Source organism: Sinohyriopsis cumingii, chromosome 14 (assembly GCF_028554795.1).
Source record: "Sinohyriopsis cumingii isolate HCF-2022 chromosome 14, ASM2855479v2, whole genome shotgun sequence".
NCBI lineage: Eukaryota > Metazoa > Mollusca > Bivalvia > Unionida > Unionidae > Sinohyriopsis > Sinohyriopsis cumingii.
Window position 1 is genome coordinate 104,780,680 of NC_142974.1, and position 16,374 is coordinate 104,797,053.

The 16,374-nt window shown below is 35.4% G+C and overlaps 1 protein-coding gene across 1 annotated transcript in view; it reads right to left on the minus strand.

The window, feature by feature from the left end:
• Nucleotides 1–11,207, minus strand: part of LOC149784542 (solute carrier family 12 member 8-like) — a 55,105-nt gene extending 43,898 nt beyond the window's left edge. The window contains exons 1-3 of the mRNA XM_089932629.1: nt 10,918–11,207; nt 6,971–7,111; nt 3,080–3,271 (exon numbers count right to left, since the gene is read on the minus strand). Of these exons, the coding sequence (XP_089788755.1) occupies nt 3,080–3,271; nt 6,971–7,111; nt 10,918–11,130 (546 nt within the window). The 5' untranslated portion in view covers nt 11,131–11,207. The remainder of the gene's footprint in view (nt 1–3,079; nt 3,272–6,970; nt 7,112–10,917) is intronic.
• Between the last annotated feature and the right edge of the window lie 5,167 nt (nt 11,208–16,374).

Sequence of the window (16,374 nt, forward strand, 5' to 3'; positions counted from 1 at the left end):
GTCTTCCATTTTAAAGTGTCTTCCTATTTATCATTCAATACAAGTATAAAAACAATCTAATGTGATAACGGATGTGTTTCATTACATAAATGTTATGGCATCAAAAAAGAGAGAAACAAGCAAATTCAACTGTAAATAAAACTTTTGATTAATTCGAAGATATTCACTCTCATGATACAATATATTCACTCACAGTACACAAGATATTTACTCTCAGCATACAATATACTCACTCACAGTACACAAGATATTTACTCTCAACATACAATATATTCACTCACAGTACCCAAGATATCTACTCTCAGTATGCAAGATATTTACTCTCAGCATACTAGATACTCACTCCTACCATACAATATATTCACTTTCTGTATACAAGATATTTACTCTCAGCATAAAAGATACATGAGGAGCTCATACAGAGTTGACTTTCTTTTCACCGCTGACAAGTGCTTATTATTAACTGATGTCCAAGTGCCTAGTATTAACTGACGTATAAGTGCCTAGTATTAAATGATGTACAAGTGCCTAGTATTAAATGATGTACAAGTGCCTTGTATTAAATGATGTACAAGTGCCTAGTATTAAATGATGTACAAGTGAATAGTATTAACTGATGTGCAAATGCCTAGTATTAACTGATGTACAAGCACTAGTATTCACTGATGTACAAGTGCCTAGTATTAACTGATGTACAAATGCCTAGTATTAACTGATGTACAAATGCCTAGTATTAACTGATGTACAAGTGCCTAGTATTAAATGATGTACAAGTGCCTAGTATTAACTAATGTGCAAATGCCTAGTATTAACTGATGTACAAGTGCCTAGTATTAACTGATGTACAAGCACCTAGTATTCACTGATGTACAAGCGCCTAGTATTAACTGAATCAATGATGTACACGTACCTAGTATTAACTGATGTGAAAGTGCCTAGTATTAACTGCAATAATAAAAGTGCTTACTATTAACTGATGTATAAGTGCTTATTATTAACTGATGTGAAAGTGCCTAGTATTAACTGATGTGAAAGTGCCTAGTATTAACTGATGTGAAAGTGCTTGCTATTAACTGATGTGAAAGTGCTTATTATTAACTAATGTGAAAGTGCTTATTATTAACTGATGTGAAAGTGCCTAGTATTAACTGATGTGAAAGTGCCTACTATTAACTGATGTGAAAGTGCTTGCTATTAACTGATGTGAAAGTGCTTATTATTAACTGATGTGAAAGTGCCTAATATTAACTGATGTACAAGTGCTTACTATCAACTCATGTACAAGTGCCTACTTGTAACTCATGTACAAGTGTTTACTATTGATCTACAAATGCTTACAATGAAGTGATATGACTGTAGATTATGGAGTATATCAATAATGGTTACATTTAACAAAACTGTATCCCCAATGAACATTTTACAGTATAAATTTACAAAATTAGCATTTAAAATTACTATTAATAAATAAATACACTTTGTAGATATAAACACAATGGAGGCATTTCCAAGCTTCAAAAGAAGTGAACTAGTTGAAAATTTCAAACATTCGAAAACAATATAAAATAACTTAAACATCAGAGTGAATGGAAAAATTTAGTTTTAAACATCTACTCATGTGATTTCACTTGTTAAATATCAAAATTTGCAGCAGCAAATTTAAACTCCATTGTAATGCTGAACCACTCTGTTTTTTGCAGCGCCACAGAATAAAACATTTTTAACCATTCCTCAGGAAAATATTGTGCAATGTGGTATATACTGGATAATTATCTTACATCTGAAGACCTGAATGCACTGTTGTAATGATGTTTGACTATTGCAAAATTACTATCACTATGACTGGTTCTGTTATCTTGTTGGTAAGTCCTAACTGTGATAGTAAAACCACCATTAACATTCTAAAATCATCAAAAAAATAAGTTATCACACTATTTAATTACAAATGCAATTCTTCCAACCATTTTATTACAAATGCAAGTGTTTCTTGCTTTTATCCAACACTGGTAACATGAGCTATGAACATTCATAGGCCAGTGTTCCAGACATATAGTTAGATGAGTGTGGGTTCAAATTCTACAATCACATTAATCCAGTCTCCAAGGGACTTTACTCAGGTTGCCTCAACATTAAATGGCTTTTGAGTGTTACCTGCAGTAAAGCACCCAACCATCCCATCAAACAATTCTGTATAGCACCTTCAAATCACATTATATATGCATGTTATAACATTTTAAACAACAGAGCACCTGCATTTCACATTATAAATGTATGTTATAAAATTGTACACAACTTAAACACAAACTCTTGCAACTGCTAAATACTGTCACTGCCCTTGCTGCTGAAAACTATATCTCACCCATATGACAAATATCTCACATTACTGTGATTCTTACTTTTCTTGTCTCAGTTTAGTTATTTCAGGTCATTGTCTTCGACTGCTTGTAAGAAGCATATGTGCATGAGATATATAACTGACAATCCACAGCTTGAGATTTAAATTACATCCAATGAACTTCAACAAGTACAAATTAGCATTCATGCTGGAATTGAAGTAATTTCTTACTACTGTGTAAATCATTCATAAAATACAATAATAAACAAATAGGTGAGAAAAATAATTGGTGCTGGATTGGCAACATAGCAGGGAAATCACAGTCGTGCAGTTACAAGTTGAATTGTTCAATGCAGGTTGATATTTTATATTTTATATATGTTTATGTGTTCACAGATGCCTGTGCACATGCTCCAGGCATGATACTTTGACTTTTAAAATCAATTAATTACCTAGTGTCAATCCAGATTCTTCACATCATGTTGTATATACTGTATATATTGTACATAACAGATAGAAGGCCTCAAGATAGATTAGTTCTGTAACTAACTGAGTTACCTTCTCTAAATAAAGTCTTTATTATTATTATTATTATTATAATTACATTATTTTTTATTTGTTTGGCAACACCTTGGCTACAACAAAAATTGTAACCCCATCACTAAGATTTCCTTGAGTTGTTGTCAGCCTCAACATAGATTCTATTAGTCTAACCATCTGCCACTGCTGGCTGAGCAACAGACTTACCTGAGCAAAGCAATAAACAATTCCTACACTGCCCCCAATTCTGGCCCCCAGAACATGTGAAATGAGGAAATAGGCACCTCCACCCTCCATGCGACATCTCTCGCAGACTCCAATACCACTAAGTGCCACCACCAGGACCACAAACACTGACATGACAATTGTCAGAATGGTTAAACCAATACCTGCATTTCCCTGAAAAATGGAAATCTTCCCTTTAGCAAGACAAGAAAGATTAAACCAATACCTGCATTTCCCTGAAAATCAAAATGTTACCTTTAGCAAGACAAGAATGGTTAAACCATTGCCTGCATTTTCCTGAGAAAAAAAATCCTTTAGCAAAAGAAGAACGAAGAATAAATTTAGGGACAACCCCCCACCCCAATAAACCCCAACAAAACTAGACAATTCGAGAAATGTGTCTCCCAGTTTTTACACCAAGTTAGGGAGTAAAATTTTGTAGAAGAAGGGTCTAACTCAATCTAATTAAAATTAGACCTCCACTCTCTTACCTGAAGATCCGATTGCGACCTCTAATGGGTCATGTTCTAATAACCTTTTAATTAGCCAGTGGAAATGCAGCTTTCAAACATTTGAAAGTGAATCAATTTGTTCAGTACACATTCATGCTTTTTATCCATGCTGCTCAGACTCCAAATGCAAAGACATAAGACTTCATCTGATTGGTTGATAAAATTAGCAATTATGGCAATAACATACATCACCAGAATATGACCCCTAGGCAGTTGTTGTTAGATCTTCATGTATAACAGTGGAGATCTGATTTTAATCAGATTGGGTGTAGCTGACTATGGTGATGAGGTACACTCATACAATGCAAATTTGTATAACGTACATTCATACAAGGTGTATTGGTATAAGGTACATTTGTATGAGGTACATTTGTATAAGGTACATTTGTGCAAGGTACATTTGCATAATGTACATTTGTACAAATAAACACTCGTAGTATATTTCAAACATGGAGAAATAATCAATGAATAACTAAAATGGATGTATTGACATTTGTCTCAATACAGTCATTTAAATAATGCAAGACGTACTTCATAATATAAATACTTCATGGCACCCCAGTCCAAATAACATGTTGATATGTGTAGGTTTGGTCCTTTATTATTAGGCAATTTGGTGTGAGTTTTATGGCGTTTTATGGCACAGCAAATCTTGCCCAGGGACACACTATGATGGTAGCTGATCCAGGCTGGTCCCATGGTAGGATTTGAACCTGCACCCATTCAGTCCTTAGTCCAACATGCTAACCACTATAAAATAACATAAGGCCTTACGATAAAATAACACAGAACCTTACCATAAAATAACACAGGGCCAATACCATAAAATAACAAGAAAGGACCCTACCATAAAATAACGATGCAGGGCCATTCCATAAAATAACAACACCTGGCATTACCATAAAATAACAACACAGGCCTTACATAAAGTAACAACACAGGGCCATACCATAAAATAACAACACAGGGCCATACCATAAAATATCAGCAGACACAGGGCTATACCAAAACTTCATGTCATCTTAAGGTAAATCTGAAGATTATAATTCATACCATAGCCTAGTAAGGTCAAGCCTGTGACTGTTTAAGTATACACCACTCCCTCGATAACTCGCGCCCTGATAACTCGCGAACCCCCTTATAACGTGGTGTCAGGAGTGGATCCCATTTTTTAAACCCGAAAATACCCCAAAAATGTATCCCTATTTGTTGAACTTGAAGAAAATTGCGATCAAAATTGGTAACGGAAACTTTGATGTATCGCTCGTTTTATCGTTGAAAACAGTAGATAGGACCTGGAAAATTTTAATCAACACTATGAAATATCAAATTTAAAAATAACTCATACAATTTTTTACATTTTCTTTCCAAACAACATTCTTAGTACACCGCAATTAACGATATGTAAGGAAATTTTGATCAATGAAAATGTCACTTACGCTGAGTGGAGGCAGTACTTTAACAAATAAATAGAAATTAAATAATTTTTTATCAACTGAAATTTGTGTTCTAGTTCCATCTTTTAGTTCCTTTAAAGTGTAATCGTCATAAGTGCAATGCGTCCTCTTGTAATTAAATGTAAAATGCGTCAATCTACCGTAAAAGCTATGTCCGCGAGTGTTTCTGTGAGAACCTAATTAAGTGCCGACCGTGTTTTGATAACTGACTTGCGGAAGTATTTGTTGTATTGTTGCACTGAATTAAAAGCTAGCCTCCTTAATATTATCATGTTAATTATGTCTTTTGAATAAAAAAATGGAGGTGGAATAAAAGAAAAGTTAAAAGGCACAAAAATAGGACTAACTTAAAATCTAGCAGCCTCGGTCGTATGTCGGGTGAACTCACTTCATTTGATCAATCAAACACTGTAATAAATGTTAATGTGTATGTAACAGAAACTACCTTAAATTAACCAACTCTTTCATAACTGTGATTAAAGATAACAAGGCAGCAAAGCGAAAAAAATACTTTGTAAAATAAAGAGCTTGATTTCACAAATACAGACCACTGTGGGCAAGCGAGTTTCAGAGAATTCTTGAACTGGCATTTAAAGATATCCTCACGGATGATAAGAAATTTCATTATTACTTCCAATGAAATCACGACGTTAACATTGTACTAATTGAACAATAAATAATTGAGTTTCGACGTAGACCTGTCACGAAATAAATGTAACGTGTTTTTGAAAAAAAGGAATCTTGTTTGTTGGTGTATCAACAGGTAGTCTAGTTCCCAAATTGTGGACTACCGATTTGGCAAGATTCTATTAAATACCACTACGGGAACCATACTCATCAAGAAAAACAAAAAGCAGTGATGTAATTCACAGATTTTTTGCATACACGTGATGGTTGTTCAAACCAGTTGGAACGATCTTTCATATGTTGGTATTTTGAGAAAAAAAAAAATGTTATTTAAACAGAATAACGAACAACTTCATTAGAAAAAGCGCATTATTAAAAATTATTATCGATGTGATTGTAAAATGAGGATTCAGTCATTAAATAGCCCAGTTCCCTAACGCCACCCGCCCCCCACAGTTTCCTCGATGTCAAAGCGATTTTTTTCAATTTTTGGACGTCCCTCGGTAACTCGCGCCTCACTTAAAGTGCGGTCTATGTTTGTGGACCCCGTTGTGTGCGAGTTATCGAGGGACAGGTGTAATTCTATTTGTAAAAAATCTGGTACTATATTTGATACTTGTCCAAAGTTGTATCATTGAGATAATTGTTATTCATTCTTTATTGACTATGTCAATGAAAACCCTAACACACACCAATGCTTATGAATAGTCAACAACAGTAACTCTATCACTGGAAAATAGGTGATCATCACTTGATTTATAGGCAAACAGGCAGCTTGTTGGGCATTTGAGGCAAATGGCCACTTGATGGGCATTCAGCCAAATGAGCAGCTTGTTAGGCATTCAAGCAAAAGGGCATTTTTGGGGGCATTCAGGCAAATGGACAGCTTTTCAGACTTTCAGGCATTCAGGTGAATGGGCATCTTGTTAGGCTTTCAGGCCTAACGTCCATCTACTACCAGACTGCCACTTCATTTTATATACAATTTCAAATTATCACAACTTCAACATTTTCCAACCATTTGTCATGAAAGTTTAGGTATGTGCTAAACTATTCAAGCTACTTCACATTTTTTACGTGCCAACATAAAGTACGTTGATTTGATGTGGTATGTTAACAGGTAGCGTGTGGTTATTTCTGCTGTGGTGATAAGTCAATTAAAGTTACAGACTGTCTAAAGAATGGAGACTGAGCTTGAACTTTAGGTTTTTTTTGTCATACAAAAAACTTCAAGAATACCAACTCAGTGTGTTTGTTTTGATGGATGTAATACTGACCACTATCCATCCCATCCTGAGGAAGATAATGACGCTGATCAGGTTGATGACACAGGAAGTGAAGACGCCATCCCATGTACCGAACAGAACTGGCTCGCTGATGAAAAAGTTGGCCTTCCACCATGGCTTCTGTGACAGATTCTGAAGAAAAAAAGTTTCAAGATGCAATCAGATTAATCTAAATTCAACTATCTATTACCATGCTCTTGAATGATGGAAGATCTTACTTTATGCAGAATGTTTTTTAAGTATATATTTACATTTATCTATACATTATCATCTCCTGTAAATCTATATTTGATACTTGTCCAAAGCTGTATCACTGAGATAATTGTTATTCATTCTTTATTGACTATGTCAATGAAAACCCTAACACACACCAATGCTTATGAATAGTCAACTACAGTAACTCCATCACTGGAAAATGGGTGATCATCACTTTATTTATAGGCAAACAGGCAGCTTGTTGGGCATTTGAGGCAAATGGCCAGGTTGATGACAACTTTGGGATCATTGCCTTAGCACGGTATTACTTGATTATCATATATTTAAGTTATTTAAAAGCTAACCATCCTAAGAGTCATTATGCTATTCTTCAATAATGGATGGGGGCCCAGAGTGGCAGAGTGGTCTAAAGCGCTCTCCATTACGGATCACTGCCATCTCACCTCTGTCTGTGTGGGTTCGAGTCTCGGATTTGGCCAATATGGGTATGTGAGAAAGCTTGCCAGTAGCTTCTCGAGGGTCGGTGGTTCTTTCCAGGGATTTCCTGGGCTCCTCCTCCACCTTTAATACTGGCTGCCATGTGTAGCCTATCGTGTGCTGAAAAATGGCGTTAAACCCTACAACAACAACAATAATGGATGGAGGTTCGATTTGCAGAAACTTATGCCTTACTTGCTTATGGCTTGGTTTTTCTGCTTATGCTGGCAACAGTGTTTTTACTGAAGATTTCATTTTCTCTTGTTTGCATTTCACTAAACTTGACCATCAACCATATGCACTTTACTGTTGCCCAAATCAGCAAAACATTTCAATCTCACAACAAAAATAGACCACTCAGGTGGCTATGTGGTTATAACATCCGCTTCAGATGTGAGAGGTCATGGGTTCGAAGCCTGGCCGAGTCATACCAAAGACTTATAAAAATGGTACTAACAGCTTGTAGCAATGACTGAAAAATTGTTAATGCTAAGTTAAAAATCCAAATCTCATACACACACCAAAAATAAAAGACCACCCCCTTTGCCTAAGTGGTTAGAGCTTCTACCTCAGATGTGGTAGGTCACAGGTTTAAACCCCAACCAAGTCATACAATTAACCTTTAAAAATGGTACTAGTAGCTGCCTTACTTGGCATTCAGCATTCAGCATTAAGAGGCTACTGTTAAGACTGGTCAGCCTGGTGTCATGATAATGTGATTGGGTGGGACATGATGCTACTTGTCTGCAGCATGATACCTCAGTGCTAGACATCAACATAAACTGCACAGTGCAGACACTGTAGTGATATGACTGAAAAACTGTTAAAGCTATGTTACATAACCAAATCACACACAACAAAAAATAAAAATGTTTCCATGGTGTAATGGCACTACCTAAAATAAACACATTACTGATACAGTCCTATTCTTCCAAAATAATTATAGTTCAATACAGTTACTGATTCAATTAATTACACATCTTGTCATCAACAAAGAATCATAACGCTGCTACTGCATTTCCTCTGGGCTGTATGTACCCTTACACTATTTAGGAAATTAAAACCTGAAAGGGTGCATGTTGATATTAATTGTTACTTGTGTCATGAAATGTGTAAAATAAACTACAAAAATAACTGTCAAATTCTTCTGTAAACATGTGCTCTATATACTGATGATTGGGCAAGTAACCATGGGGCTTCATTACAACACCTGCACATTGCATCAAGGTTCTCACTGATTTACCCTAAGTGGTTAGAATGTCTGCCTTAGATGCAGGAGGTTGCAGGTTTGAACCCCCACCAAGTCATATCAAAGGCTTACAACAACTGTACTAACACTGTGCCTTGCTTTGTGCTCAGCATTAAGAAGTTATTGTTAGGACTGGTCGGCCTGGTTTCATGATAAATAAATAGCTGGGATATGATGCTACATGCCTGCGGCATGTTGCCCCAGTGCTAGACATCACTATAAACTGCCACACTGCAGACACTGTAATGATATGACTGAAAATTGTTAAAGCTACATTAAAAATCTAAATCACACACATGTAACTACACACTCTATGAATTATATTATCTTGTGTTTTGATAGAGATATGAGTGAGCAAATCAGAGGGATCGCATAATTACAGACTTTGTCATGCTGAATTACTGGGTCAATGCATACAGTAAGGACTATGAGTCTGAAATAAATTGTTCTTACTATGTACCGACAATAGTGGCTTTAACTGAATTAATGATGTCAACTTTGGGATCATTATCTTAGCATGGTATTACTATCACCAGGAGTGATTGGTCATGTACAAGCACGTACTACTTAGAATCCTAAAGATAAGCTTGGTGCAAAAATGACTGTAGACACTCAATGTTCAACAAGAACATAAAAACATCTCACAATAACTTAGCCTCAAAAAGGAATACTAGTATGAAATTAATGCAGCATTTTAGAAGAATTTTATATAACTATTCACAATTGTAGCAATGTAAGAAGTAATATTCAAAATAAATGAAATAATACACAGGGCTACATGAAAACAAGAAATTAACGCCATATAAATTTGACCCTGAGATAGAACCCTATTCTTGGAAGGATGGAGAATACACTGATGTTGACACAGCTGTTGTCACTACCAGAAGTGATATCAATGCATCATCATTTATATGCAAATTAAACAATAAATGAATATGCTGATGGCGGTGGTGGGGGTAATATTTGACTACTATTATTGCACTGCTATCTCTTTTCCCTTGTGGCAGTCACCAGTCTGAGGGCATCGTCTTGTCCAATTAATAACTTGAGGTCTTATATAAAAAAAATCTCACATGATATTACCATAGTCCGCTTCTGACAATCAAAATATGATCCACCTCTGTAAATATTAGGAAAAAAGGAAGATATCTGTCAGAAGTAGACTAAGTTATCAGACTGGATATCATGTTGTATTTTTTGTTTTTTTTATTCTAGAAATCCAATTACTAGTTGAAGGAGGAAATAATGGCCTTGGATGGGGGGACTAGCATCTGGAAAAGACATAGCAATGCAATGATACCATGTGATATATTACCGCTATTAAATTAGTTGTGAAGTCAAGGTATCATCCTCAAACAACTATCCAGTTATGTTTGACCAACTTGCTGCTGTAGGAACCCTCACAGCAAAAAAAAATCATTTTCAGAACCATTCTATTCATCAAAATTATTAGTGTCATTTTCCAGCAAGTACATGTATATAATTTTGGTCAATTGGAAACTTCTTCAAATAATCATCTACAAGACAGGTTACTTCTCCCTGGTGCCTAAGCAGTTACAGCTAACCCTGGCTGATTCATACCAAAGACTTATAAAAATGGTACTAACAGCTGTGCTCAGCATTAAGAAATTAGTTTTAGGACTGGTCAGCCTGGTGTCAGGTTAATGTGGCTGGGTGGGACATAATGCCACATTTCTAATGGCATTATGTCCCAGTGCAAGACATCACTATAAACTGCCACTGCAGATATCATAGCGATATGATCCATATTGTCAAAGCTACCGTAAAAATCCAGAAACACACACACCAGACAGGTTTATTAAAAATGATGATAACAAGAAAAAAAAACTTTCAGCATGTTAACTTGTTCAACTTCAAGATTAATGGAGTTTTTGGATCCATAACAAAATGCAGTTATAATTAATGACCAATCTTTATTTGAATATATTACTGTGGACTTTTTTTTGACATTATTGCAATCATTTTTAATATGTACCTGATCTTCTCTAAAAAGTTCATTCTTGTTGTCTGATTGTTGATAACCATCAGTACCAGATTCGGCATTTTGACTCGCTGCTGTTGTTTCTTTTTCATGGTGTTCTCGACTCAGCCCAAAGCGCTCCCAATCTGGAGCCGTTTTCTTCTTTTTAGCAGTAGTTCCGAATGGCTCCATTAATGATCTGTGCCCTGTATCTAGAGAATCTGCCATCGATGTTGATGTTGTACTCAATATTCCTTTTCTATCAAGACATCGATCATGACTATCCAGTTATACTGTATACTGACTGTCCTACAGAAGAGAAATTTTAATATTATATTTGTTTGAAACTTGAAAACAACCAGTAATGACCGAGAGAATGCATCTATTTTTTATGGTATTACAAACGAACAAAAAACAGTTTTGTGAACTTAATTAAATTTGCCAATATGTAACATGCTCCAGTCACTTTACATAAGGATAATAATTCAGACAGTCTTTTCAAGCTGTGGTTTGAAGAAAAAAATAATCCCCAAAATGTTACACTTCATAAATATCAGTACAAAAAAGTACTGTATGCATACTAGTACAAGACTTAGAAGTGCACTAACAAGTACTACTAACAGTGGTATCTCTTAAAAAGCCCCAACTCTAGAATTCCACTCCCTGACCACAATTACCTATCCTGCCTGACATCAAATAGTACATCATGTTACTATTACCTAATCCATAACAGGGCAATGTAACTTTTCTGTATTGCTACATTTGCAACGTAGAAAAGATGGTCTTATAATGCGGTGACTATGGTATGCTAACATCTGGTTCCTACATCAACGTATAGGTTGTATTAAAATGTCTAAGTTTCAACAGGTAACAATCAGGCTTCTCTCTTTTTATTTCCTTGTTACGTGAGCCATGATGAATGATGTATGTGGACAACTGGAATCATAATGACTACTACAGTTGTAATGTCGTACACTCCACTCCATACGTTTGGCTCCACAAGTATCACCTGCACAATCTCAGATACTGAAGATAAATCAGAGAAATATGTGGGAGATCCATGTTTCAGTATGTGACTGTAATTTCTCACAAAAAATAAATTATTACATATGGATATTTCTTGATCACATTTTTGAATACAATAAAACCTATTATATGCTTGTATTTATATGCTTACAACAAGAATCCAGAGACAATGTCTTCAATAGCAACCACTAGATATTTTGAGTAATTAGATACAAAATGTTATTTTCTCTCAACCACTTTGGATTCTCATTTCATTACTGTTTGTTTCATTTACAAAAATTTGCTTCAAAATTCCTTATAATTGATTTTAACACAAAAGAAGCGCATATAACACAAGTGCAATAAACATGTATACTAAATGTTTCCTTTCCTTACTTTCTGTGAACTGTACATCCACAAAATCACCACAATAGCATTCTTTTTGTAGTGTATATGCTGTGACAGATACATTTCCTCCTGTTGCTATGGTGACAATGATGAGAGTCTTATGCTGATATGGAAGAGCCTACTCTCAAGATTAAGGATGTTAATCCATTGGTAAAACAGGAAAAATTACTATTAATAATCTCTTGTCTCAACAACAAATAAAAAATCAATATGTAAGAGCTAATAAAGTAATAAATCAAAGAAGCACACCATCTTATTGCCTGCAACAGCTTGACCTTGTCAAGGCTTTCTGAATAATGAAATCAATAATGTTTAATTATGATATTGCCATACGCCACTGATAATTGTAAAAAACAACAGCTAAAAAAAAAAAACACCACAGGATGAAGCATACTGGCTTTTGCCTCTCTGGCTTTAGTCTTTATAATGACCAATTATTATGCATCAAACCTTGAAAACCCACTCACCACCTACTGCACCAGTTTCTTGGCAAAGTCCAGCATGGTCAGTAAACGTGACTGCATATTGGAAGGGACAGTGTGCATTACAAGTACCATATCATGATGGTAATGTTATATGCAGAGTGTGAGTCATGGATGATGGCAATGTCCTATGCAATGTGTGAGTCATGGATAATGGTAATGTACTATGCAATGTGTGCATCCAGGATAATGGTCATGTACTATGCAATGTGTGCATCAAGATAATGGTAATGTACTATGCAATGAGTCATGGATGATGGTCATGTACTATGCAATGTGTGTATCAAGGATAATGGTCATGTACTATGCAATGTGTGCATCAATGATAATGGTAATGTACTATGCAATGTGTGAGTCATGGATGATGGTCATGTTCTATGCAATGTGTGTATCATGGATAATGGTAACTTATGCAAATAAGTGAGTCATGGATGATGGTAATGTAATATGCAATGTGTGAGTCATGGATACTGGTAATTTACTATGCACAGTGTGAGTTATGGATGATGGTAATGTAATATGCAATGTGTGAGTCATGGATGATGGTCATGTACTATGCAATGTGTGTATCATGGATAATGGTAACATATGCAAATAAGTGAGTCATGGATGATGGTAATGTAATATGCAATGTGTGAGTCATGGATACTGGTAATTTACTATGCATAGTGTGAGTTATGGTTGATGGTAATGTACAATGCAATGTGTGCATCATGGATAATGGTAATTTACTATGCAGTGTGTGGGTTATGGATGATGATAATGTACTATACAATGTGTGAGTCATGGATGATGGTAATGTACTATGCAATATGCGAGTCATGGATGATGATAATGTACAATGCAATGTGTGAGTCATGGATGATGATAATGTACTATGCAATGTGTGAGTCATGAATGATGGTAATGTACTATGCAATGTGTGAGTCATGGATGATGATAATGTACAATGCAATGTGTGAGTCATGGATGATGGTAATGTACTATGCAATGTGTGAGTCATGGATGATGGTAATGTACAATGCAATGTACGAGTCATGGATGATGATAATGTACAATGCCATGTGCGAGTTATGGATGATGATAATGTACTATGCAATGTGTGAGTCATGGATGATGGTAATGTACTATGCAATGTGTGAGTCATGGATGATGGTAATGTACAATGCAATGTGTGAGTCATGGATGATGATAATGTACAATGCAATGTGCGAGTCATGGATGATGATAATGTACTATGCAATGTGTGAGTCATGGATGATGGTAATGTACAATGCAATGTGCGAGTCATGGATGATGATAATGTACAATGCCATGTGTGAGTCATGGATGATGATAATGTACTATGCAATGTGTGAGTCATGGATGATGATAATGTACAATGCAATGTGTGAGTCATGGATGATGGTCATGTACTATGCAATGTGCGAGTCATGGATGATGATAATGTACAAGGCAATGTGCGAGTCATGGATGATGATAATGTACAATGCAATGTGTGAGTCATGGATGATGGTAATGCACAATGCAATGTGCGAGTCATGGATGATGATAATGTACTATGCAATGTGTGAGTCATGGATGATGGTCATGTACTATGCAAAGTGTGAGTCATGGATGATGATAATGAACAATGCAATGTGTGAGTCATGGATGATGATAATGTACTATGCAATGTGCAAGTCATGGATGATGATAATGTACAATGCAATGTGCGAGTCATGGATGATGATATGTACTATGCAATGTGTGTATCATGGATAATGGTAATGTACTATGCAATGTGCAAGTCATGGATGATGATAATGTACTAAGCCATGTGCGAGTCATGGATAATGGTAATGTACTATGCAATGTGTGAGTCATGGATGATGATAATGTACAATGCAATGTGTGAGTCATGGATGATGGTAATGTACTATGCAATGTGCGAGTCATGGATGATGATAATGTACAATGCATTGTGCGAGTCATGGATGATGATAATGTACTATGCAATGTGTGAGTCATGGATGATGATAATGTACTATGCAATGTGTGAGTCATTGATAATGGAAATGTACTATGCAATGTGTGAGTCACTGATAATGGAAATATACTATGTAATGTGTGAGTCATGGATAATGGTAATGTACTATGCAATGTGTGAGTCATGGATGATGATAATGTACAATGCAATGTGTGAGTCATGGATGATGGTAATGTACTATGCAATGTGCGAGTCATGGATGATGATAATGTACAATGCATTGTGCGAGTCATGGATGATGATAATGTACTATGCAATGTGTGAGTCATGGATGATGATAATGTACTATGCAATGTGTGAGTCATTGATAATGGAAATGTACTATGCAATGTGTGAGTCACTGATAATGGAAATATACTATGTAATGTGTGAGTCATTGATAATGGAAATGTACTATGCAATGTGTGAGTCATGATATGTGATATGTGCAGAAGGAACCATGTAATTACCTTGATGATTTGAAAGACATAATTATTCAGAGGCCATTCTGTATTTACCATAATGATATGAGTCACATGTGCAGGGTGAATTCTTAATTTTCCAAGATATGAGACTCATGTACAACAAGAATTCTGCATTTACCATACTGATATGAGACATGTAAACAGAGGGAATTTTCATATGAGGCATGTTTAGTGAAGGAATCCTGCATGTATTTATCATAAGAGTGAGACACACCATCAAAGCGGAGAGAAAACCCCATTTTCACCATGACAGTGAGACATATCATCACAGTGGAGAGAGAATCCCATATTCACCATGATGTCTTGTAAGAATCTTGGATTGACCATGATGTCCAAAATATGTAAAGAGGGATTCCTGTAGTTACCACCATGATGTAAATGTAAAGTGAATCCTGTAGTTACCACCATGATGTAAATGTAAAGTGAATCCTGTAGTTACCACCATGATGTAAATGCACAATCATAGTGATTTCTGTACATGTATTTATCATGATATAAAGTGCAATGAACAGAGTGAATCCTGTAGTTACCATGATGCAAAATGTACAGAGTGAATCCATTATTTTACCATGATGTAAAATAAACAGAGCGAATCCAGTATTAACCATGTAAAATATACAGAGTGAATCCTGTATTTACCATGAGGTAAAATATACAGCGCGAATCCAGTATTTATCATGATGTTAAATGTACAGAGTGAATCCTGTATTTACCATGATGTAAAATGTAGAGTGAATCCAGTATTTATCATGATGTAAAATGCATGTACAAAGTGAATCCTATATATACCATGATGTAAAAGGTAGAGTAAATCCAGCACTTACATGATGTAAAATGTACAATAATTGAATCCAGTATTTGTCATGATATAAAATACAGAGTGAATCCTGTATTTAATATGATGTAAAATGTAGAGTGAATCCAGTATTAACCATGATGTAAAATGTAGAGTGTATCCAGTATTAACCATGATGTAAAAGGTAGAGTGAATCCTGTAGTTACCATGATGTAAAGTGTAGAGTGAATCCAGTATTTATCATGATGTAAATAAAATGTACAGTAATTGAATCCAGTATTTGTCATG